This window comes from Triturus cristatus, chromosome 8 (genome assembly GCF_964204655.1).
Source record: "Triturus cristatus chromosome 8, aTriCri1.1, whole genome shotgun sequence".
Classification (NCBI taxonomy): Eukaryota; Metazoa; Chordata; class Amphibia; order Caudata; family Salamandridae; genus Triturus; species Triturus cristatus.
In genome coordinates this window covers 184,185,986-184,212,091 of record NC_140591.1, presented here as the reverse complement: position 1 = coordinate 184,212,091, position 26,106 = coordinate 184,185,986, and the positions used below count along the sequence as shown (strand labels likewise).

General features: G+C 47.0%; 1 protein-coding gene across 3 annotated transcripts in view; it reads left to right on the top strand.

The window, feature by feature from the left end:
• LOC146801785 (E3 ubiquitin-protein ligase TTC3-like) overlaps positions 1 to 26,106 on the top strand; it is a 1,762,960-nt gene that overhangs the window by 144,264 nt on the left and 1,592,590 nt on the right. For all 3 annotated transcript variants that reach the window (XM_085621278.1, XM_085621277.1, XM_085621276.1), the window contains exon 6: positions 23,938 to 23,991. In XM_085621278.1, the coding sequence (XP_085477404.1) occupies positions 23,938 to 23,991 (54 nt within the window). The remainder of the gene's footprint in view (positions 1 to 23,937; positions 23,992 to 26,106) is intronic.

The following is a 26,106-nucleotide window of genomic DNA, read 5'->3' as shown; positions in this document are numbered from 1 at the left end:
CGCCAGGTTCCCACATCCGCAGTCGCAGGGCAATGCGATATGGATGAACTGGTCCGGCAGATTTGCGTACGCTTTTCCCCCGGCGCCACTGATACCGCTGGTGGCTCGCAAACTCAGACAACACTCCCTGACACTCGTCCTAGTTGCTCCTACGTGGGCACGCCAGCCATGGTACACCACCTTCCTCGAACTTTCCGTGGTGCCGCATCAAAGGCTGCGGATCAAACCCGCTCATTTGACGCAGAGATTCAGCACCCAGATCCGCAACAGCTGAACCTGGCAATCTGGCTCCTGAAGTCCTAGAGTTTGGCTATCTCAACCTGCCACCTGACTGTATGGACATCATCAAGGAGGCCAGAAGACCCACTACAAGAGCTTGCTATGCAGCCAAATGGAAAAGGTTCGTCATTTATTGCAGTAATAATGACATTAACGCATCCATCCAAAACATCATCTGCTACCTATTACACCTATACCGATGCAATCTGGCGTACACCTCTATACGTGTCCATTTGACTGCAATATCAGCCTATCTGCAAACCAGGCAGCACCTCTCTCTATTCAGAGTGCCTGCCATCAAAGCATTCTTGGAAGGACTCAAACGAGTCATTCCACCTAGTCACCCACCGGCTCCGATGTGGAACCTCAACCTGGTCCTCACACGCCTAATGGGTCCACCCTTTGAACCTCTACACTCATGCGAGATTCAGTTCCTCACCTGGAAAGTAGCTTTCCTGGTAGCGATCACTTCCTTAAGAAGAGTTAGTGAACTCCGTGCACTAACCGTTCAAGAGCCATTTATACAGGTTCATGCCAACAGGGTCGTACTGCGTACCAACCCAAAATTCATGCCCAAAGTAATATCGCAGTTCCACATGAATCAGACTATCGAACTGCCCGTTTTCTTCCAAAACCCGAAAACTGTCGCAGAAAGGGCACTCCACACACTAGATGTACGAAGGGCCCTCATGTACTACATCGACAGGACTAAACCCTTCAGGAAGACAAAACAACTGTTCGTTGCCTTTGCCCCGCACCACAAAGGTAACGCCATCTCCAAAGCAGGGATAGCCAGATGGATAGTTAAGTGTATTCAAATCTGTTATCAAAAGGCAAAACGCACATTAACTATTCCACCACGAGCCCACTCAACACGTAAGTTAGGGGCTTCCATGGCTTTTCTAGGAAATATTCCCCTGCATGATATATGCAGAGCAGCCACATGGTCCACTACACACACTTTTACTAAACACTATTGTGTAGATGTGCAGTCAAAACAGCAGGCAGCTGTAGGACAGGCTGTTCTAAAAACTCTTTTTCAGACCGCTGCAGCTGGCACGGGTAGCCGCCGCTAATAGAGGGCACTGCTATACATTCTATGCACAGATATGAATTCAGCAGCCCACATGCCTCGAACTGAATATGCTACTTACCAGTATGCATCTGTTCTTGGCATGTAGGGCTGCTGACATTCATATCGCCCTCCCTCCTCCCCGGCGCCTGTCGCAGCTGCAGCTCTCAGAATTACTGTAAGGCATGGTCATCACTTTCTGTATCTTCTGTATCTACTCCATCACTGCCACAATGGCGAAAAACAATCTGAGGATGGAGGGGATGCCCATGCGCACTGTAGTCCAGGGGAGGAGTCACCTATCCAAGGATACTTCGAAGACTCTTCCAGGACAACAACGTGCAAACATCCGGACCCAACACTAGGCGGCGATCTATGCACAGATATGAATGTCAGCAGCCCTACATGCCAAGAACAGATGCATACTGGTAAGTAGCATATTCATTATTGTCATAACAACACAATCAATCCTCTAGACGTGTCTATACAACACATTATATGCTACTTACTCCACCTACAAAGGTGTAATCTAGCCTATACCTCCATTCGGTACACCTCGCAGCAATTGCAGCTTACGTACAAAACAGGCAACACCTCTCACTCTTCAGGGTACCTGCCATCAAAGCCTTCATGGAAGGCCTCAAAAGAATAATTCCCCCCAGACTACCACCCTCACCTGTGTGGAACTTAAATATCGTTCTCACAAGGCTCATGGGATCTCCCTTCGAACCTTTGCATAAATGTGAACTACAATTTCTCACATCGAAAACAGCCTTCCTTGTAGCTATCAGTTCCCTTAGAAGGGTCAGTGAGATACAAGCATTTACTATACAAGAACCTTTTCTTCAAATGCACCACTATAAAGTTATCTCCGCACCAACCCAAAATTCCTACCTAAAGTCATTTCTCCTTTTCACCTAAACCAAACTGTAGAATTACCAGTTTTTTCTCGCAACCTCAGACCGTTGCGGAAAGGGCTCTACACACGCTAGACGTCAAACGAGCCTTACTTTACTATATACAAAGGACACAACCCTTCCGAAAGACCAAACAACTGTTTGTCTCTTTCTCTCCACCACACAAAGGCAACCCCATCTCAAAATCAGGGATAGCTAGGTGGATTGTAAAATGCATCCAGATTTACTACCACAAAGCCAAACTAACGCTTTCTGTTAGCCCATTCTACACGAAAGATAGGGGCTTCCATGGCATTTCTGGGCAACATCCCACTACATGATATCTGCAAAGCAGCTACATGGTCAACACCGCACACTTTCACTAAACACTATTGTGTAGATGTGCAATCCAAGCAACAAGCTAGTGTGGGCCAAGCTGTACTAAAAGCATTATTTCAAACCACTGCAACAGATACCGGTGGTCGCCGCTAAGGTTGGGAACTGCTATATAGTCTATGCAAAAGTGTGCAATCTGCAGCTCATATGCCTCGAACGGAATATGCTACTTACCAGTATGCATCTGTTCTTGGCATGTAGAGCTGCAGATCTGCACACGCCCATCCGCCTACCTGTATCTGTTCCAGCATATCTTATTTAGACACAACATACATGGGTTTCTTCACTGTAGTCACTACGCTCCATCTTTGCCCTGCTGGCGAAAAACAATCTGAGGATGGGGCCGAAGCCCATGCACAGTATGATCCAAAGGAGGAGTCACCGATCCCGTGACTTCCAAAGACTTTCCAAGAGAAAAACAAACTGCAAACATCCGGGCCCAACACCATATGGCGATCTATGCAAAAGTGTGCAGATCTGCAGCTCTACATGCCAAGAACAGATGCATACTGGTAAGTAGCATATTCCTTATGGTCAGGAGACCTTGTCTAAAGCCTTCTTAGATTGGGCTAAGAATGTTGTGATCGATTATCCATTCTTCCATTGCCTGTGTACTAACGTTTAGTAGAGTTTGCAGTCTATTTCAATTGGAGAATTATTCAGCATTTTCTGTTTCTTAGACTTGATTATATATTTGTGGTTATTCCTTATAGCCTCATTTTCCTCTGAGATCTCTGAAGGTGTACTTATGTGAACTAGTTGCTTTAGAACTTCTTTTATTTACTTACGGCCTTCAAAGGGCCAAGCAGCAGCTTTTTCTCTCTTTCTACCTCTGGTATTTTCATGCCTGGGGTTTTTGTGACTAGAGGTATTCTCGACCGTAGCAGGGCCTTGTACTTTGATTTCTTTCATTAATTCTGTTTGAATGCTTGCTGTTTCTGGCACGTTGCTCCACACCTCCAGTTTGAATTTCATCAGACCGTTACTTTAGAACCTAATTCTCATGTATTGTTAAACTCGTGTTTTTCCAATGCCCTGACTGCAATATTTCCTTTAATGCATGAATTCAAGGTGTTGTTTTTACGTCTGTTCTCCATGTTGTTCTGCGATTTTAATGCCAGTCTTCTGCTCAGGATGTAATGATTTTCTGTTGAGAATCGCCACGCATTGTATGTAGGGATTTCCTCTTGATTGTTCTCATGTTTTAGGTTGTGTTCATTGTCCTGTTTCAGACATTAAGTTAAAGCACTTTTCTTTTGTGTATTTTGTTATGGTTATGATGGGCGATTGACTGACCAGTGGGGGTGTCGGTATACAACAAATGCATCCAATCCACACCTCAAAATTCAACATCATGTCACACAATTCAACGGCTCACCACATAATTAAATTCCACTACATACCACGCCACAAGACAACATACCATAACACTCAATCCCATTCTACATAATACCAGCTAATTTAATACCACATAACTATCCACATAGTTCCACTAAGCAAATACACACACACACTATTACACCCCACACAATTCCACAACTAACAAGTTCAGTCCACCCCATATAATTAAACTCCACACTACATACATCCACTCCATAAACAAAAGACTGTCATTTACAACACCATTAACTCCAACTTTCACTAATGGGAGACCAATTGCATTGCAAATGCTTGTGTTATTGTACTTTGTGGCATATCTGCTCCACTGTATCTCTTGGGGCTCTACAAACAAATTTGGTGATGAAGACTAAATTGTATTTTCCTTAATAACTTTTTAATTAAAAAGTTCTTCTCATTAATTTCCTGTAATTCCCATAGTTGAAAAAAACAAGCATTTGCAATGCAGTAGGTCTCGCATTTCGCTAGTTTGAGCTATTGGCAAGTGGGCAGCTGGATGCTGTTGGCGTAGGAGTGATTGATCATAAGAACTTGCAGGAGACACATGTGAACTCTCGTTCAATGTTGTGTGGTGCAGTGTGGCAGCAGTGTGGTGAGCGGCAGCCAGGCCTGAAAGCACAGAGGAGTGCAGTACAGTAGCGGGGCTTGGGACAGAACCAGGGTCCCTGGTGCTGGACACGGTGAGGATGCAGATAGGCGCAGCTGTGCCTGCTGCACGCATCCTTTCATCATCCGTTTTGCAGCTGCCATTAAGTAGTTCTTGGGAAAGAGGAGGAGTGCAGGGTGCCGTGGGCGGGAAACAGAAACCAGTTATGTCACTTCCTGTTCGATGGATGATCGGAAATCCAGTGACGTCCCTTTCTGTGCAGATGGTTGATAGGAAATTAAGTTCTCTTTGTAGGTTTCTTCTACTACCTAGATATAAGCCCTCATTTATTCCCCATGCTTGCAGTGCAATACAGCAGGTTAAACATTCACACTACACATATAGCCAGCGCACCTTTGTGCATGACGACGTTTACATGGATGAGCACATTGAAGCTTGGTACATACAGACATTAGTTCTGTATTGAAGAGATAATAGTTGGAGAGATTGCGGCTCTTCTCGAGAGTACATATGGAAAGATAAACTGTTTTCAAAGCCTGCGTTCTTTACGTTTTATCTTGAGTAACACAGATGCAGGCCATAGAACTGCTAAGCTCGGCGTTTCATTATTGCAAAATATCCAAGATAAGGATTGACTGAAAACTGGTAAATATAAAACTTTGCATCACTTTGCAATTAACACGAATGTGTGTTATTACCATGAGTGCTTGGCGCTGTACCTGTGTGTGTTCCATCAGTGCTTGGCGCTGCACTGTAATGGCATTCTTTTTTATTTTTATTTTTTTTTATTTTTTTTTGTTGAAAACCTTTATTTCAAAATTCAGGACACAGCTATTCAGCCGACAGCCTGTATCGAACATGTTCTAGGGATCGGTGGGACCTCTCCACTAAGAACGTACAAGTACGATTTGCCCCAATTAATCACAAGCCCCGAGTTCCTACCGAACGATGCGAGTACGTCACAGACCACTATAAGTGACTTCTTAGGTGAGGCAAGATACAGTAGGATATCATCTGCATAAAGCGAAATACGGTCCTCGTGATCAGGCGACCACCGAAGGCCCCGTATATCCGGGTGCCAACGTATCCACGCAGCCAACGGTTCAAGGGCGAGGGCGAACAACAGAGGCGACAGGGGGCAACCCTGCCGAGTACCCCTACCAAGCTGAAACTGAGTAGATGCCCGACCATTCACCACAACATTCGCTAGTGGCCCCTCGTACAGCAACCGAACCCAACTCACAAAACCGCGACCGAAACCAAACTTGGCCAGCACGGCCCATAAGTATGCCCACTCCACCGTGTCAAAGGCCATCGTGGCATCAAGAGATGCCACAATAGCCGGTTCACGCAGCGTGCCCGCCCTGGCGATGACGCCATGAAGACGCCTAAGGTTTAATGCTGTGTTTCGGTGCGGGATGAAGCCAGATTGATCCGGGTGGACCAAGTCGCCAAGCACCCTACTCAAACGGGTAGCCAGGAGTTTGGCCAGAATTTTCGGCTCCGCGTTGAGGAGTGAAATGGGCCGATAGGAGGCGCACCTATCTCGGGGTTTACCTTCTTTATGTATTACCACGATCGACGCGAGCCGCTGATCCAACGGAAGGATCCCATCCCCCCGCGCCTCCAAAAACATGGCGCGCAGGTGAGGGGCGACCCTATCCGGGAACAGTTTATACAGGTCGATCGGCAGTCCATTCGGTCCAGAGGCCTTACCCGAGTTTAACGCGCGAATCGCCCCCGCCACCTCGTCAACCGTTATGTCACCATCCAAATCATCCCTATCTACGTCGGAGAGGCAGGGCAACTCGATATCACGGAGGAGCTCAGACGAGTCCTCGGGCGGCCTGTCCGACACAGAGGAATAAACCCTACGAAAATACTCGGCGAAACACTTCACAATCCCCTCAGGTTCCACGATCGCCTCTCCCCCCTCTCCCGTCAACTCTGGCACCACTCTATTGACCCGTTCTTTCCTGTCCAACCACGCCAGGAGTTTCCCTGCCTTATCACCAACGTCATACAGGCGGCCCTGTTGTTCCCTACTGAGGGTCTTAGCGGCGTTCGTAACCAGGTCCCTATACTCCGCCTGCTTCAAGCAAAGCTCATGCAGTGAGGACTCTGTAATCTCCTCCTCCATAGCCCCCTCAAGGGCCGCGATCTCCTCCTCCACTTGCCGCACCTCGCCATCCCTCCGATTCTTGGCAGCCACCACCAGGGAGAGGGCTTCCCCCCGAAGCACGGTCTTAAAGGCTTCCCACAGCGACACCGCCGAGTCCACGGTTCCCAGATTGTCCTTAAAGTAATTATCCACTTTCTTTACCAGGGCGCTGCGCATCTTGGGGTCTCGGAAATACCATGGGTTGATGGGGGCCACCCTCCCTCCTCCCTCCCGACCTAGATCCAGCCGGATCCACACTGGCGAGTGATCAGAGATACCGCGTGCCATGTGCCTCGCCTCGGATATCAACGAGGCATGTGCGGCCAGAGTGAGCAGGTAATCAATCCTGGAGAGGCTACCATGCGCCCCGGAGTGAAACGTGTATTGACTCTGCGTGGGGTGCCGGAGCCTCCAGCAGTCTATCAGACCAAACGTATCCAGGAAATCTGGAAGCCATTTCTGAGCCCCCCCTGTGTCCCTGGGCGGGCATCTATCCAACAGTCCGGAGCCCACAGCGTTGAAATCCCCACCCACTACCAGCATTCCCCCCGGGAGAGTCAGCAAAGCCCTGCCCAGGTCGGCAAGTGTGGAGGCCTGCAGGGCCGGCGGGACATAAACCGAAACCAAAACCCAAATCCTTCCTTCCCACCTCCCCGCCACTGCCACAAACCTCCCCCTATCGTCAACAATGGTGGAGTCCACCTCAAAAGGCAACGATGCTCTAACAAGGATGCCCGCACCCCTGGACCCAGAGGAGAATCCCGAGTGTGCAATGAATTTATACCCCTTCCTATTCAAGGCATAGCACATATTACCTATGAGATGCGTCTCCTGCAGCAGGACAACATCTGGCATTGAGCGTTTCAAAAATTGCAAAACAATCCCCCTCTTGATGCGATCCACCAAACCATTAACATTCCAGCTTATAACACTTAAGCCCCTACCCCCCATCCTCAAACGGAAAGAGGCCCACCCCACACCCGAGGAGCCACCATGGAACAGCCCTGAGGATAATCATCATGCCTTGCAGAAATAAACCCCCCAACAACAAACTCAAAATCCCCAAAACTCCCCCCACCCTGCACCCCTGCTGCAGCTTACAAAGCCCCCCCAACTTGCAGTGTGCCTGTCGCCCTACAAAAACAAAAAATCTACAAAAAGTACCCTAAGGGAGGAAAAGAGCACCCCTCGTCCTCCCGCAACCCTCCACAGTTACTGCACTCTGTTCGAATCTTCAATTATGGTCAAACCAAGTCAGGCCGGCTCTGAGATCTCAGCCCTGTCCATCCCGACCACTGTCTCCATGCTCGGCTGTGTCATCCCCCGTCCGTCGCCGGGGCAAAGCGTCCAGCCATTCGTCGGCCATAACAGGAGAGTCAAAAAAGAATGTCCGATCTTCATGCACCACCCGTAGTCTGGCAGGGAAAAGCATTGCATACTTCAGATCCAGTTCCCGAAGTCTCCGCTTCACCCCCAGGAAGCTCTGTCTCTGTCTCTGCACCTGCTGGGTGAAGTCCGGATAAAAATTCACCGACGCATTCTGGAAGGGGACTGGGCCCGTCACCCTCGAAGCTTGCAGGATAGCGTCCCGATCTCGAAAATGAAAGAGCCGGGCGACAATCGGCCGCGGCGGGGCACCCGCCTTAGGCCGCCCGCCCGGCACCCTATGGGCCCTTTCCACCGCAAAAAACTTTCCAAGGCCCTTAGGCTTCAGATGATTGAGGACCAAATCCTCCACAAGCAGGTCCGCCGAAGCCTCATCCGAGGACTCCGGGACACCGATGACGCGCACATTGTTGCGCCTGGCCCGGCTCTCGAAGTCCTCCAGCCGGCGGGCGGCGAGGTCACTCTCGGCCCTCAGCTTCCGAACCTCGGTCTGCAGATCCGCAACATCATCAGTGAGGCCCGTGGTCTTGTGGTCCAGGTTCTTAACTCGCTCGTTCGTCTTGCCCAGGTCCGAGCGGATCAGATTGACATCTACCAGGATGGCATCCACCTTATGCGCCAGGGCCTCGAACTGTCTCCCCATCGAGGTCTGCATCCCGTCGAGCGCGCCCATGACATCCTGTAGGGAGAGCTCCGGTGTCCCAGGCGAGTCCTCCTTCTGGGCATCCGGCGCCTGGCTCGATCCACTCGGCGATGCTTTCAGGAGGGCGTAGCGGTCCATACTGTTGACTTGGGAATACGTTCCCCGCCTGGTGGACTTAGTCTTCAGCCGATCCCCTTCTGCTTTGCCCGACATAATGGACTCCGGGCAGTCCAGCGCAGTTAAGACTGTTCCCTCTCAGCGAGAGGGATAAGGAGTGAGCAGCCCGCCGATCCTTGGGGTAATAAAACCACTCAGAGCTCTACAGTGTCCGGGCAGACAAAGGGAACGAAATCGAAAGTGAAAGTGCGAGGACCTCCGTCTGACAGTTCACACCTCGCCAGGCCGTTGTTGATCAACTAGGAGTCGGGCATCCTGCCAACTCTAGCCCCTGGCATCCCCGGGAGTTAGGCCGCAATCTTCCGCCAGTCGTAAGTCCGGTTCCCGATGGGCGATCCGACCGCGGGTAGCATCAATCGCCTCCCTGACAACTCAGCAACACGGTGCCATGCATACCATCAGGATTAGAGACAGGATAGTCGACGGAGGGCGCGAGGGTCTCGGGAGCTCTAAGCTCACGCGGCCATCTTGGTCAAGCGCTAGGCTCCTCCCTGTAATGGCATTCTTGTAAAAAAAACATCTCTGGGGTAAAAATCTTTCACAACAGGGCACATAATTTGACAGATTATTTTCACCTTCTTACTACCTTACTCCCGTCGGTGCACTGTAGTCACCAGCAAGCCACTTTGGTCTTCATGAGAAGGAATGACGGCAGCCGTTTCACCAACTCTCTGAGGAATACGGCTGGATTTGGCAGGTACCATGCATGTAGTCGGAACAACTCGCAAAAATAAAAAAGCATTACAAATGCAATAGGTCTCACCTTTCATTAAGTTAAAGCCATTTGCTTTCGTATACAATACCATTAGCAAAGCAAATGGCTTTAACTTAATCAAAGGCGAGACCTAATGCATTTTTAATGCTTGTCTAGAGTGCCGACCAAATTCTATAACAAGATAGTTGTCTTCTTGACCCATGTTGGCAAACTGTCAATATGTTTCAAAGCCAGTAGTAGTCAATCAGCCGTTGTCTGCGTGCTGGCTCTGTCTTTATTTGTATTACCTTCATGGGGGCAGTTGGGTGTTTTGGCCCTGTTTGGCCCTTATTTCATTTTCTGAGTACTTCTTTGATTGTGCTGTTTATATTTGTGGCTATGTTTTGGATATTTTAGCAGTCATTTTGTTCCTGGTCATATCTTGGTCTGAGTACTTTCTTGGTCCCCATTTTCCTTGTGAGAACGAGGGCTTGTTTCTTTTCTTTTTTACTCCTTATGGTCATTCGTTTTCGATAGGGAATTAAGTGGGTTTGTTTTAGCATATAATCTCTCAGATTTGACTTGCTTGTGCCCATGAGAGCTACATCGCTCTTTATTTCTGTGTCGCGCGAGTCTTGTCATTGTTAGGCGATTTGTTTTTCCTGTTCTTTTGCCCAATTTTGACATTTGAGTGCTCTGATTTTTAATGAGGTACTCCCTTCTTTTGCTGTAATATTTTAAGGGCAGATGGGAGGAGGAGGTGGTTTGGGGCTCTCATTCCCCCCCGACGTTCGACATGAATGTCAGCCCCGAGAAGAGAGGAGAAGCCCAGAGTGCTGTGTAGGCCTTGCAGCAGCTTTGAAAATCCTGCCTATCACGACAAGGAGTCAGCAGGCTTGCCCTTCCCTGGCTGTGGGACCTGGTAGACCCCGAGGCCTAGTGAAGACTTGGCTCTCCCCCACTGCACCGCGCCAGGCCTAGCCCTTGGCTGGAAGAAGTGTGCAACAGGAGCTACACAGACTTCAGGGAGAGGGGGAAGATGGGCGAATCCTCGGTAGGGACCAGAGCTGCAGCAATGCAGTAAGCCAGACAAGAAGCGAAGACCCTTCCCCCCCTCCCGCTGCGCCTGCGGAGCACTCCCAGTGCAAGGCTGCCCAAGGAGAGAACTGTAGGGAAGGGTCACTGACGGGCAGGCATTAATCCTCGCTGCGGCTACTGGACCTCGACTAGTGCATTGATTGCTGAAGCGATTGACTGCATTCTTGTGGCCATGAGGCCTCCTTTGCGGGCCTGGAAAGGAGGATCCTGCGCTCTAGTGCCTTGCCTTGGACTGCACCCTAGCATTAAGGTAAACTCACTCTGGCTCATCGGGGTCGACAGTTTTGAGCCCTCTGCTAAGCTAGCCTTCCTTACTGGCCACTCCTGCAGCCCCGCGCCTTGTCTGCAAACAGGGCTTAATAGGACAGCTCCCTTAAGGACAATTTTGTGAAGCAGAGAGGAGCAGCCCTGGACGATAACCTGACGGTGGAGAAGGTCATTTCACTAAGTCTTTCTTGGAATTTCTCTTTGCATCTCTCAGAGGAGACCTACAAACCAAGAAGACGGAGCTTGCTGCGGACCTTCGCGAGGTTCGGCGTGAACTAGAAGAGGTTGGAGATAGAGTGGATGCTATGGAGGATCGAGAAACCGGATAGGAGGAGGACATAGAGTTGCTACAGCAAGAGGTCCTGCATCTCTAGGAACAACAAGTGTACTTGCAGGTTCACAAAGAAGATTTGGAAAATCGTTCCAGCAGGAACAACGTGCGCATCTGGGGAGTGCTGACCCACCCTGCGGGAACCAACCTCCGGAATATGTTGTGGTCCTCTTTCAGCACATCCTGGGCAGGTCGGAGGAGACAAAACTACAGCTCGACCACGTACACAGGTTGGGGGCCCCCAGACACGAAAATAACTGCTGACATCTTGGTATGCTTACACGTTTTTCAAATAAAAGAGGACATTCTAAGGAAAGCCTGAGATTCGCATCCGTTCCAATTCCAGGGCCACTTCCCAGTTCTGTACCAGGACCTCTCCAGGATCACCCTGCAAAAACGAAGTCAATTTTGCCTGGTCACTGACTATCTGCGGAAAGCAGGCACAACATATTCATAGCGCCATCCCTTCAGGATAATCTTTTGCCGCGATGGAACGCTACACCAACTGAGATCCCTCAGAGAAGCCTGCTTGATGCTTAATATTGATGAACCCCTGAAGACACAGCAGGCCCATTTCCCCGGCCTTAGAAGGCAGAAGAGGTCGGGTTGGCGACTTGCCAAGGGAGCCCCCATTAGAGTAAACCCGGACACCATGAGCAAAGAGCGACAATAGATACTCTAGGATCTTTCAGTGTAATCCACCCTTTTGGAAGCTACCTAAAGCGGAAGGGACCACCTGAAACTGCTTACAGTCGCAGGGTTGGAGGAGGATAAACTGGCGGGCTTTGGGAGACTGGGGCGCCGCAGGACAGCCTTTGCTGATGCCAAGATTCACTTGAGACTGTACACCCTTGGGGGAGCTGTGCTGGCGCCTGTGAGGACCGTGTCTGGAAGACGCTCCACAACAGTTATACCACATTGACGAACATTTGTCATCTTGTGTTCTTACCAATGTTATTAATTTCAATTTCCCATGGGACTTTCCTATCTTCTTTTCTTTTCACTCCTCAGCACGGACCATATTGCTTAGAGCCCTGCAGCTGCTTCCTAATAGTTCTCTGTGCCTTGTGCCCGTCGCCCTGCCTATAGGACCCAGGGTGATAGGTGCACTTATGCTCCACAGGTCCCCATCTCATGACCCATGATCTGCACATCGTCAGCCTTATTGTTTGGGGTTTAAATAGCCCATTGAAGCATGCAGCGGTGCTGTCTCTCCTGGAGCAGTCTGGTGGAGAAATATACCTGCTACAGGAGACACGCCTGCTTGCCAATGATATCCCCCCCGTATGCAATTGTGCTGATTCCACCAGCAGTATTGGTCCTCTGGCCTTGTGAAGAAGAATGGGTTATTTATTCTCCTTGTCCAGAAGTTCCATGGCAAGCTAATATCCATGATTACGGAAGTAAAAGGGAGGGTGCTTGTGGTTAGACTACACCCTTTCACCTCACCTTGGCTAACCTATACGCACCAAACAAGCGGCAGGAACCCCTTATCCTCAACTCGCTAGCGATAGTCCTTGCTTCCCCCTGATACTGCCATTTTGATTGGAGGAGACCTTAACCTGGTGATGGCCCCCGAGCTGGATCACTCTAGCCAATGGGAGCCTTTTCAGCTGCTGGCCTTAGTCAGCCTGTGTCAGAGGTGAGCGTATAATCCCGATCTCTTTCGGACCATGCCCGATAGTGCTAACCTTACGGTTGAACATTGCTCAGCTCCAGACTTCACACTGACGACTGTGAGATGCCATGCTTCAATACCCTTCCACGGTGTCAGCGATACGTACTGTGCTAGGGGACTATCTCCATAATAATGACCTTGAAGGGGCCCGGCTTCCTTCGGTGTGGGAGGCACTAAAACTCGTCCTTCAGGGAGAACTTAGTACTATCACAGCTGCTGAAAACCAGCTGTATCAGCAAATATGCAACACCTGCACCCTACTCAACAGAGGAGAATCGGCCGCCCTGATCCTGCTCGGCCGCTACGCCTTCGACACTGTCTCCAACACACTCTCATCGATTGACAGTGACAGATCGCAATCACAAACGACGTGCTCAGATCGATGGCATCCTTTCTCACGGGGTGCACACAGACAATCCATGTCCCTCTTTTTCACCTCTTAACCCTTGTTCACCTCTTAACCCTTGCGCACCATCTGCAGCATCCCACAAGGCTCATCCCTCAGCCCAACACTCTTCAACATCTACATGACACCCCTCGCAGACATTGTTAGAACCCACCACATCAACATAGTCTTCTACGTGGATGACACCACCCAGCTCGTCTTCTCGCTTTCAGCGGACCTGACCACGACGAAGACTGACTGACATTGTGGAAGAACACCTGCCTGAAGTTCAACACGGACAATACGGAAGTACTGATCTTCGACAGACATACCTCCCTCTGTGAATGACTCCTGGTGGCCATCAGAGCTCTGACCCACCCCCACTCAGAAACATCATGCCCGAAAACCTCTGCATCATCCTCGACCGTGTACTCTTCTTGGAATGCCAGTTCAACGCCGTCTTCTCAGCCTGCTTCCACACCCTCAGCAAAATCTTTTAGTGGCTTTCCATCAGCATCAGGAAAACTGTGATGCAGGCCCTCATCACCAGCCGACTGGACTACGGCAACGCACTCCGAGAGCACCACTGCCGAACTTATGAGAAGACTCCAGATGATCTAAAACACAGTATCCAGGCTGATCCTCAACCTGCCCAAGAGAACCCACATCACCCAACACCTGAAAGATTTCCACTGGCTCTCCATCCGAAGAGATGCCAATTTAAGCTCCTGACCCGTGCCAACAAAGTCCTCCACGATCATGGACCGCCTGAATTTCCACCTAGCTCCCAGGAACCTTGCTCTGCTCACTTCGCCCTCGCTCAAATACCCCGCTTCCGCCGCTGCCGCACTGGAAGACGTTCCTTCTCCCACCTTGCCAGCAAGTCCTGGAACACCCTTTCCCTCCACCTTTGTACAACACCCTTGTTGACTCACTTCAGGAAGGGACTCTCAGATGTTAATGTATGCGGGTTGGTGGACTGTCATGGGGATGAGATCCTTCATTTCCAACATAACTACTATGGAGATGCCTTAAATAGTCTCCTTGGTTCACATAATATGTATATTATGGTTAATGAGAAAAATGAACAGGAGGAGATCTGCCCTACCTTTACAGGCCGGGGAGCAAATTCAGTCATCGATTTTATTTGTATCTCTTCGAGTCTTGAGGCCTGGACCACGGCACCTAAAGTAATAGATATCCAACTCAGTGACCATAACTGCCTGGTAGTAGAGGCTATGTTATCGGAAAGTAATGGGACCCGTATTCCGGGCTATATTGTCAATAGCATTGAGGCTGTGCGCCCTAATGGTACCAGACTCAGATGGAAGGGGGACAAGGCCGATATCACGTCTGACTCAATCATCACCAGCTGCCTAGCAGGTATTACTGCGATTTTAGAAGATAATCAAGGCACCAATGGCTCTATTGAGCATTTTATTAGCATTAATGCGGCCATCGACTCTAAGCTTACCAGTACATGCAAGTATAAGGAGGATCGACCGCGGGGATGGTTTAATTCAGCCTGCACTTCGGCCTTAAAGGAACTGAAATCAGCTCTATCTGTAACACCAAGAGACAAGGGTTTGGTTGTAGAGCTAGATATAAAGAAACCCTTAAAAGTAGGAAATCGGAACTCCAGCAGGAGGCATGGGATAAATTGACCATGGCTGCTGAACTGAATGATAGTACCCTGTTCTGGAAAACTGTTAATTCCTCATTCCTCAATGACGACAAAATCCCGGAATTAACCTCCAACGTTATGCAGGAAGAGTGGGTTTCTCATTTTTCTAAAATCTTTGATTCAGATAGTGCATCTAGGGATTTAGGGGACAGGTGGCCGCATACGTCACTGAATATTACCGTCCAAGAGGTTTTAGATAGCATAAGGGTCAGCAAAGGGGGAAAAGCACAGGGCCCAGACGGGGTACCAATTGATGTTTATAAATTGGTCCCTGACATATGGGGGCCTCTGTTAACTAATATTTTTAATGGAGCTGTCCGTAATGAGGTGCCCCCCACCTGGGAAGAATCCATTCTAATCCCAATTTTTAAGAAAGGAAATCGTGGGGACGTTAAGAACTATCGCCCAATTTCCTTGTTGGATTCTTCCGTAAAAGTAATGAGTCGAGTCCTCTTAGTGAGGTTGGAAGAATGGGCGGAGGATAATGGTATTCTAGCTGAGAGCCAGTTTGGGTTCAGGAAGGGTCGTGGCACGATTGAGCAGTGTCTAAATTTAGACCTACTCATCGGTAAATATACCTTGGCAAAGACCGGCACTATTTACCTCTGCTTTGCGGATTTAAGTAGTGCCTTCGACCTGGTGGACCATGGTATTCTCTGGGCAAAACTAATCGAAATGGGGGCCCCCGAGGGCATTGTGTTGTTTTTAGCTCGTCTTTATACTAAACTACGAGCATGTGACCGTTACGGACCTAAAGGGGAATGCACAACTATGTTCAAGATTGGGCGTGGAATTCGTCAGGGATGTGTGTTGGCCCCACTGCTTTTTACACTCTTTATTAATGAGATTGACTCTTTTCTCAAATCTCTGGCAGTGGATGCCCCCAAAATTAACAATGATTATGTCCCTGTGTTACTTTACGCGGACGACACGGTTTTAATTTCACGCACCCCAAACGGCCTTCAACAGCTGATAGATGGCTTTCTGCAATTTATTAAAAGCAGAAAGTTAGTGTTAAATAAATCCAAAACTTATGTTATGGAATGTGGGTGCAGGTACGGAAAGAAACAGTTTTCATTTTTTATAGAGGGACAAAAGGTCCAGGCTGTTGATAACTTTTCGTACTTCGGGGTCACTTTTTCAAATAAAAATGCTTGGGCCAATGAACATAAAAATGTCCGGGCTAAGATGGCAAGGAGTGCTCATGGAATTTTTACAATGGCTACAAAACTGGGAGATAGGCGGGTCAACGACATGCTGAAAAATTTTCAGTCTCGTTGTGTATCAATCGCCCTGTACGGAGCTGGCATCTGGGACTACGCCCCGGCCGGGTCTCTTCAGGTTGAAGAGAATGTATTCCTGAAGAGACTTTTGTGCCTGCCAAGCTCTGTTTCTAACGCTTTGGTGCACAGCGAATTGGGTATTTATCATCTTGCCGATTTGATTCTCCTTAGGCCATTGATGCTATGGCGCTCCATTTGGATAAAAGAAGAGACCTCTTTGTGCAGAGCTATTATTTCTGATTGTCTTTCTTTGGACCATTACTTAAAGATCCCATGGTTAAAGTATATTGAGGATAATTTTTGGGAGATCTTTAACATTAACATCATTGCGGATCAATATGGGGCTACTGAGCTGTCCAAAATCGATCTTAGGCAGTGTTTTTTACAACAGCTTTCCATCAAAAGGCATCAAAAAAGCTCTGTCCTCTCATCTTATGTTTTTATTACGATTTAAATGAATTTGTGGGTTTCCAGCCGTATTTGTCACAAGTAACCTGGAAGGCACATCGGTTTGTGTTGACTAGACTCAGAATGGGAGTAGTCCACAACCTTGTTGCCTTCCCTTCTCTGCACCTACATCCTGCTGGCCCCTGTCTATGTGACAACACTTCCTCTCAAAGCACTGTGCATTTTCTTTTGCTTTGTCGACTGTATAAATATCTGCGAATTGCATATTTGAAACCCCTGTTTGCCAAATTTGGAGTCAGGTCAATACATGACTGCATGAGTTTGCTTTTTAATTTACATCACCCTGATGTGTGTTTTTATACGGCTACCTTTCTCCTTAAATCAATTAATGCAAGGAAAAGTATGCTTTTTTAACTGTTTTAAACTGATGTATTTCCTGTTTTTTGACTGCTGTTTTATATTGTTGTCTTTTTAATGCTGTGCTTTTATGAACTTGTTTTTTGTTCGAATAAAGCCTTATGAAATGAATGACTCACTTCAGGAAGGGACTCAAGACCTGGTTGTTCGACTGATACCCGCAGTACATCGCCTGGATACCCACCTAGGTGATAAGCCGTGCTATATAAGTACTGACTGATGGATTGACATCATCAACATGAAGCAAAACCAGATCTAAATGCCTTCTTGGCACTTGATACTTCAAATCTGGACATATAGTCTTATCCATTGGAGAAATACCTTTACAACGTGTTCATTACAACGCAAGTTGTTACAACGACTTGCGCTGGATGGTGCTCTACATTAATGAATAGTATGATTTACACCTTCCCTACTGTTTCACACACTGGAGTTGGAATAGTAAATCATACTATTCCTAAGTCCAGCGCCTCTAGCACAAGTCGTAACGACTTGCGTTGTAACAAACTCGATGTAAACTACTGCGTTGTGAATGTATGAAATGTAACGTCATACATTCAATCCATTTTGCCAGCGACTCCTCAATCAGCGCAAAGAGGACTGAAGATAAGGCAAACTATTTTTATACCGATCGAGGAAGCTACAGTTATTACCAAGGAGGTGGGCTTCCTGGATCAGATGCAGACTCATTCTTCTGTCTTCTATGCCTAGACCTGGGGGGCACCCGTCGCTATTCTGACCCCAGAACAAGTCTGTCCTTTTGACGCAGTTCCATAGGGGTTCTGTCCTCCATCCAATTCCAGGTGCCCTCGTTGCTTAGTCTTAAGCTGCGCTGGGAAGAGGAGTGTACATTTGTTCTCCATAGTTCGGAGTTTAACCTTGACACCAGCAAATGTCTTACTCTGCTGTCGGACGTAGTATAGTCTGGGAAAATGATTTTGGCAGAATCCAACCGGACCGTCTCCCATATGTGTGCTTCCGTAAGAATAGCATTGTTAAGAGCTAATTGAATAGTCTGAGGATGATGGATTGGGTGCACCTGGTGAGGGTTTCTTACTGAGGACCCAATGGGCCCTTTCAATCACAAAACAGGATGACTGTTCTTGTTTTGGGACCCAAGATTCAAATCAGTAAGGGAAGACTCATTCTGGTTAGTTCTTTTCTGCCACCTCAGGGACCCCTGCTAGATACAAATTAATGTGCCTGGATCTACCTTCGGCACCCTCAGTGCACCTTTCCAATTGAGCTGTTTTCTCTCTGAGTTTCTATAATGTCAATTTTAAGGAAGCGCACATCTTCTGCTGTGGACACATGATTCTCCACTTCAGTCATGTGATCCGCTACACTGCGCTGGTCCTGGCACAGCGGGGAAGCCCCTATGCAAACACCTCCCTTTCAAGACCTTGCAGGAATGACAGATAGCTTGCATAATCGCCGCCAAAGGCAGGCTCCCAGTGATCCCCCTAGAAATCATTTCCATGGCCTCTCAATATGGATGCCTGCTCTATTGCCCCAGGCATGATAAAGTGGTCAATTTCTGCCTTACGCCCCCCTGCCCTTAACCATCTTGTGTGGGTGATTGGGTTTACCTTGTTTTTATTCACTTTCCTCTGTAAGTCTGGTCTGCAGAACCTGCTCAACAAGGACATACTGCTTCCCCATGCGTTGGAGCTTTCTCATCCCCCAAACATGGTCAGCTACTCTGTCCCTGTTTTACTTTTTTTCTCCAGAGCACCTGGGCAAGACTTCAAAACACCAGGACACAACGTGAACACTCTTCAAAATAGGGCTCTTAACACTTTAAAATACCAAAATCCAACGTGAACGGAGCTCAAAACTCATTTGCCAAGTAAAGGGGAATATTTATTGCAGCTAGTTCCCATATATCAAATGGCAGTAATGCAAATATAAAATAAATGCGTGTAAGGATTGCATTTACACAAGAATAAATGCTTAGAACACACTGTATGTACAGACAAATAAGTAATTAGAACTTAGAATACTTCACCAGCTGTCTGTTTGGCATCATCCTCGCCAGCACGACTGGGGAACCTGTTGGCAGTCTCAGGCAGGAGATCTCACCAGGCATATCAAAGTAGACCCTAGGCAGATCCACATGAGTGATCCGGAGATGCAGAATGTACAAGGTATAATAAATCACCGCTTTTGACTTACCCGTGAACAAGCATTGGCAAGTTCAGTGTATCAAATTTGTTGAAACTTGTTCAAGAATAACTTGGGTAAGTTGTAATGCAGTTACTTGGAGTTGCCTTAAGCGACCAACTCTGGTAGAGAGCCAGTCCTGCCAACTCCCCCAGCAGGCATCTTCAGTTGTTGTGGCCCTGTGCTACGAACATGAGGTCAGCCAACTAACCCTTGGAGTCTTTTGCTGCAGCTGGGCATTGTTAGGGGGCCATTTAATGATTTTGCTCAGCATCTTCAGGGTGTAGCAGTAGAATGTTGTGAGGATCTTGATTTGAGTGGTCATGTCCAGTTGGTTTTCAGTCACTTTCTTGAGGTTCCCGGCATAGGTGATAGGGGTGGGTGTGGGTCCAGAGTCGGCTGGGCACCAGGTGGAGTCCCATGGTGAGGTGTTATTGCCACAAATCACTATTTCAGTCTTGTTGGTTTATCCAGTGTGCAACTTTGGTGATGAAAGGTGGTGAAATTTTTCCTGGTGTGAAGGTTCTTGCCTAAGAGGGAGGGTATGACTTGCTTGTCGTGGGCGTAGGAGCAGGTGGTGTTATCACGTGCACTAATCGTCCAGGGGGGCATGTATAATTTGAAGATGGTTGGGCTGTGGTATGAACCTAGAAGAACTCCCCAGATGAATTTCCAGGCTTTCGAGGTATACTGGGCCAGGCTGCTGACTTGGCTTCTGTTGGTCAAGAAGGAGAACATCTCGCAGAGAGCCAGTCTTTGGATACCGATCTCGTGCAGGGGACAGGTTAGGATGAGGATGGGGTGCGAGAATGGGAAAAATGCATCTGAGAGGCCCAGGTGTATGAGGGCTGCCGTTTTAGCTCTCACCTAGGCAGCTCTTGAGCCGTCTCTTCAAGACATGCTGTATCTAGGATATGGGCTTGAAAAACCACAAATCTTTTTCATTGGTTCCTCTTGTCCTTTAGAAATGCTAGCTTTTTTTGGGTAAATTCACTTAGCGGCCCCTCCTTTAGAAATGTTGTATTCTCCCATGAGTACTACCCCACTGACGTGTTCTTACTGTTCAGGTTATTTATGCTTAGAGAGAACTCTTTAAAAAAAAAAAAAGAAGAAAAAAAAAAGAAATTGTTGGCCTGCCTCCTTGCTCGTTAACTGTTCTGTTTACTTTAACAATGAAACTTCAGCTGCTCCATTTGCTTGCTGTCCCCATATGCCTCCCCCTCCCACAACACTGCTTTGGTAGTTTCATGTCCCTTAATCTCTCTGTGCCTCCACCTCACCCCTCCCACAAGATTGCTCGCAGGCCCTCACCCCCACCACCACTTGAGGCCTCTGCTGTTTTGCTCTTTTTTTGTTTGGTTACTTTAAGCATAATTTGCAGTGCAGTGCCTTCGGGGGAAATTAAACAATCAGCCTAATATCACAGGATATTGAGAACTGATCCCCAGCTCATCAGTTGGCAGCTCTCACTGCTGCACCATATTCTTTCCCTAGCCATGTTGCAGGGTGCAGTACCATATGTGGCCAAAAGAGGGCCGAAGGGATACCTAGGGACAGTCTGTAGTACTGCACCCTCATAACACTGCTTGTTCTTTCTTCTTTATCAGAACACCCAGTTTCTGTTGCCTAAGTGATTACTAATCCTTTAGTTATTTACTGACCATTATTTGTGTTCTAGTTACCACTTTGCTGCTTGCACTGCAAAATAAAGTGTTGGCAATATTCCATTCAGAAAATGCAATACATGTACCTGGCGACAGGCACATAATGCCTTAATAAAGCAAATATTTATGATTTGAATCAGTGTCTGTTCTAGTATTGGCATTTATTTGTACTGTGGTGTAGAACATGACACTCTTAAAGCCTAAACGCTGTCCTTTAATATTGAAAGAATATTTCCATCCTGAAGGCTTACGTATATGTGTGACGAGTAAATGGAGTAAGCTCCAAAAGAGTAGCATGTTTTGCCCAACAGGGCAAAACTTGGAAATAATTATAAGTGCTTTTATCCCTTTGAACATGTCCCTTCTAACGAGTCTTAAAACTTTAACGTGCAGCATCACTTTTGCTGGTGATCTAGGAGGATTTAAAAGGTAAGCTGCTTCTGTAGCTTGAGAGATACTTGCTTTTATGCCTGGATTTTATTAGGTTCCTTGATGCATGGAGAGTGTCGAGTATTTTGCTACTACTGTGTCTGCGCTTCCCGCCTGTCTAATATGTTGCTTCTCAATCTTTGTCTCCAGTATGAATTCCCAAATTTTGTTTGTCTTATCTCCAGGTTCCAAAGCCAGGCACCACTTACATTTAGTGGTAACTGATGGGAAACTTGAGGCAGTGCCTCCCGTTTCCTCTAATTTCGCATCCACCTGCCCCCAATTCAAACATGAAACGCAAAAATGAAAATGTATGCCCAGCTGCATCTTTTCTGTTTATAATTGCATTAAGGGTGCAGTACATTATGTGGCTAATAGAGGTCCCTTTACAACTCCACAGGGACACCTAGTAACAGCCTTTTGTACTGAGCCTTTTCCGTTCTTAATGGATTTTCGTTTATTATTAATGCTACTGCTGGGATATTTTTTGGGGAAAAAAGCAAACCTCATTTGCAGTGCCAATAGCTCAAACTTTCACTAATGCGAGACCTATTGCATTGCAAATGCTTGTTTCCCTTGTGGAGGATAATGAGGATGTCATCTGTGGTGTTGATAAGTGCTGTTTCCGTGCTGTGGTTGGGTCTGAAGCTGGACTGCATTCTGTCATGGTGTTGGTGGCTGCTGAGGCGATCGCAAGGCATCTGTTGATTAGTTTCTCTAATCTTGGATTAGGTAAGGTAGCACAAGATTGGTCTGTAGTTGGTGTGAGTTGTTGGGTCTGCGGAGGGCTTTTGAGCTGGGGAGTGACTGTGGTGTGTTTCCAGGTGCCTAGGAAGGAGAATGAGGTGATGGAGGCATTGAGGATTTGTTCAAGAGCTTCGCTGATGGGCTGTAATCCTTGGTGAAGGTGTGGTGGGGACAGAGGTCCAAGGGGGGTCTCAGAGTTGATAGACTTCATGTTAGTTGCGGTCTTAATTGTGGTGATGACAGGCCACAATGTCAATGTGCATTCTTTGGCTGAGAGGTAAGTAGAGTAGGGTAGGGTAGTGAGGGCGACTGGGTCCAATTGGGAGTCAATGGTGCAATAAATGGAGGTGATGTTGCAGAAACATTCTGAGAGTTTTTTGCACAGGTGATGTGAACTCCTTTTAGGTCGAGCCTAGCAGCGCGCGTGTGCTGCTCTGCGAGGCTTCTTGTGATTACTCCGTGTAGGTCTAACTCCTCCCACACATAGGATTGGCTTTTGCGTGTGTCTTTCAATAATGAAAGCACGCAAATGGGTGCATGTCCCACCTCTTTTGTATAGTTTACTCCCACTGCGTTATGCTCTCGGAAGCAAGCAGCGGCGCGCAGGGTGGCAGTTGCATTCCACGTGGGTCAGGTTACTATTTAAGCACAACACGCCGTGATTTCGCTGCGAGTGGTAATGCTCTTTCCAGCCAGACATACAACTGTGGGCGGGGCAGCGGGTGATAGAAGATCGTGTTGTTTACCAATCCAGTCCCTCTTCATTGGCGCAGAGCGGGGTGTGCCTTCTGCCTGCCGAGGGCCACTTAAGGCGCTGCCGTGCACCTGGTAAACAAGCTAGCTGTCCCATGTCCTGGTTTGATGCTCGCCCTGCCCAGGAGCACAAGGCGGCTCGCATTGCAGAAGATCCGGAGTGACCGCAGACACTCCCCTGGTTTCTTTTGGCCGCCTCGGCCTGGCCCGCTGAGCTGTTGGTTTATTTACAAGGTGGTTAAGCGACTGCACTGCCGCAGATGCCATTCCTTCAACGCTGTTGCAGTCCAGAGCACAGCTCTCCCCGCACTGCCAATTAGGCAGCGAGTTTCCCGGGAGGTTTCACCTTCCCACACACATAAGGCAGCTAGCCCTGCAAAACGGATCTCATTCTGCAAAGCGCCTCTCACTTCTGCTCCTAAAGCAATAAAAACAAGAAACAAACATTGTGTTCTTTTGCATTGGCCTGTTTTATTGCACACGTAGCACAAAGATGTGAAGAGTGCACGTGCGGCCGTCTTTCTCACACTCTGGACGACACTAAGGGCACCGTGTTCCACCGCCTCAATATGTCCCATAGAGAGCCCGGGGCGCAGCAGAAGACAGCAGAAGTTAGTTACTGCTTAAAAAGTTTCCTGATCCAGTCGGTCGTCTGGTTAATATTCAAAAGGTGAAGAATCTGCTGTTTGAGTATCTACCATAAACCGTATTACCAAAAGTAAGTAACTTGTTCATTAAAGGTTCTTTGTTATGGCATTTGGGCGGCTTTTCTTTTACTCTTGGGTTTAAAGTGTGCAGTCGGATGGCTTTGTAGACAGGTTAACATAAAGATGTTTAGCAGCTAAAGTCTTGCACGTTTAAGCTGCTTTAATGTTCTCTTCCAAATCTCTAGTCAAGGCTTTTGTTTCTCTTTTCTTTCAGGACATTCCTTGTTTTGTCCGAGGCATTATGTCCATGGCGCATAAAATAACAGATGTAAGTGTGTCTTCAAGTACATTATTAACAAGTATTGGCAAAGCAGATAAGTCTCGATTTGGCTGCTGCTCTATTAACTTTGCCAATGCTTGTTTCATTAAATTATTTTTGGCTAAAGTATAAAAGAAAATTTGTAAGATGGAAATGCCCTTGTGTGCCTAAGCACAGACTGTAATTTATGAATGTTTTTGTTCTACTTTAATAGAACCATTATTAGAAGACTGCCTGTGTGAGCGCATTCATGTGCCTGTGAGTTTGTTGTACTTTAGATGGAAATATTCAGAGATGGTTGCCCAACTACATCAAGCCATCTTTGAATATTATTTTTGTCAAGTAAAAGAGAACCTTCAGAGGTGACCACTTGTGTAGTCTAATGTATGCATGTGCATTGCTGGACATCTGTGAATGGTTTTTGTTGTACTTTACAGAAACATTCAAAATTGCCACCCGTAGGTGTTGATGGGTGCCTAAGCATGAAATGCCATCTTTGAATTTTTTTTTTCTAAAGTCCAACAAAACATTTTCAAAGGTGGACGCCCATGGTCGCAAGAGCCCAAGTGGTTGGATGCAAGCTAACACGTGGAAGTCAGAGAGAAACTAGCTCAAGCGGTCGGCAGGAACTCTTGCAAGCATGTGCTTTTAGGAACAATTGCCCTCACTAAACCGAAGGTGACATGTGGAGAAGATTAGGTCACATTTATTTTACTTTTGGTCCTTAATAAATGCCAACAGATGGCTCCTCGACTATATAAGGCATGAAACATGTTGACCTTGAATGTAGACCCTAGCACATTAACAGGTCTGTAGGTGACCAACACTCCATTGCAAACAAAGTTAGTGACCATTATTTTTCCATCCCACTGTTACTTTTGTTTTAATCTCAATATTGACAAGCGAGATCACATTAAATACATTGACACAGATGGTCCATATCTGATTTTAGCATCACTCTTTTGCCAGTCTTCTCACGTCCTGGACATATCACTTTCTATCCAGCTGTGCTCATAAGGCATTTTGAAAAAGATCTCTGGTAAACTTGCAGGGCCCGCCAGGCATTGCAGTGCGTGCCTGGCGTGGAGAATACCCCGACGATGAAGCATGTCACCTTTGGATGAGTGGGGGTGTTTGTTCCTAAAAGCACATGCTTGAGATAGTTTCTCTCTGACTTGGCTTTCAGAGCAGTATACTTAGGTTTATTTTTACTACAGTGGATCATTTTTTTTTTTTTTAAACCTATTTTCTTAAAGAAATACACAACATGAATTAAATTTAAAAAGCTTTATTCGGTTACTATAAAAAATAACCGTAAAAGCACAGTACATGTATCATACAGATAAAACTCTCTAAAGAGATATAAAAAACCACAATTGTATCAAATGCTTAAAACTGAGACTAAAAACGTATTAGAATCATATCACAATTGATTTATGAAATTTAAAAACACACAACATGTAACACAGTAGCACGGTACTGACTAAAAAAGTACTAAACTACTTAGCCTTTTTTTTATACTCTTTCACAAATATAGTGCAGTACAGTGTGTTTTTTTAACGTTTATTGTATTTTTCTATTGCTGTAATTGTACATAGTGTGTAATTTTTTTTTTATTTATAGAAAATGATACATTTTCCCTACCTATTATCACTTTATTAAAGTGGAAATAGGTAAGGAACAACAATAAAAACCTACTACTTACCTATAGCTCAGGCCCTACCCAGAGAACAGTGTGGTGAGATCTGCATGGCTGCATTTTACTTTTATATACACAGCCCTTAGCCAATCATATACTGCCTTGTAAGTGGCACGTACCATCACATACCATGAAGTTACAGCGGTATACCGCAGCACATTATATAACGAATTGTTTTGACACTTATAACTTTATTACCACTTAACCAGTTTAGACCAAATACGAAAAATGACCATTTCCATCTCATGATATATATTCCTACGAAATGTTATCTACCGCAGTTCAGTCACTTTCACAGTACGTCTTTTTAAAACACACTACTACGCCACACACTACTCCGTTCCACGCCACTACACTCTACACGACTCCACTCCAATTTGTCTGCCACTCCACCCCACTCCACTCCACAGCACATCACTCTACAA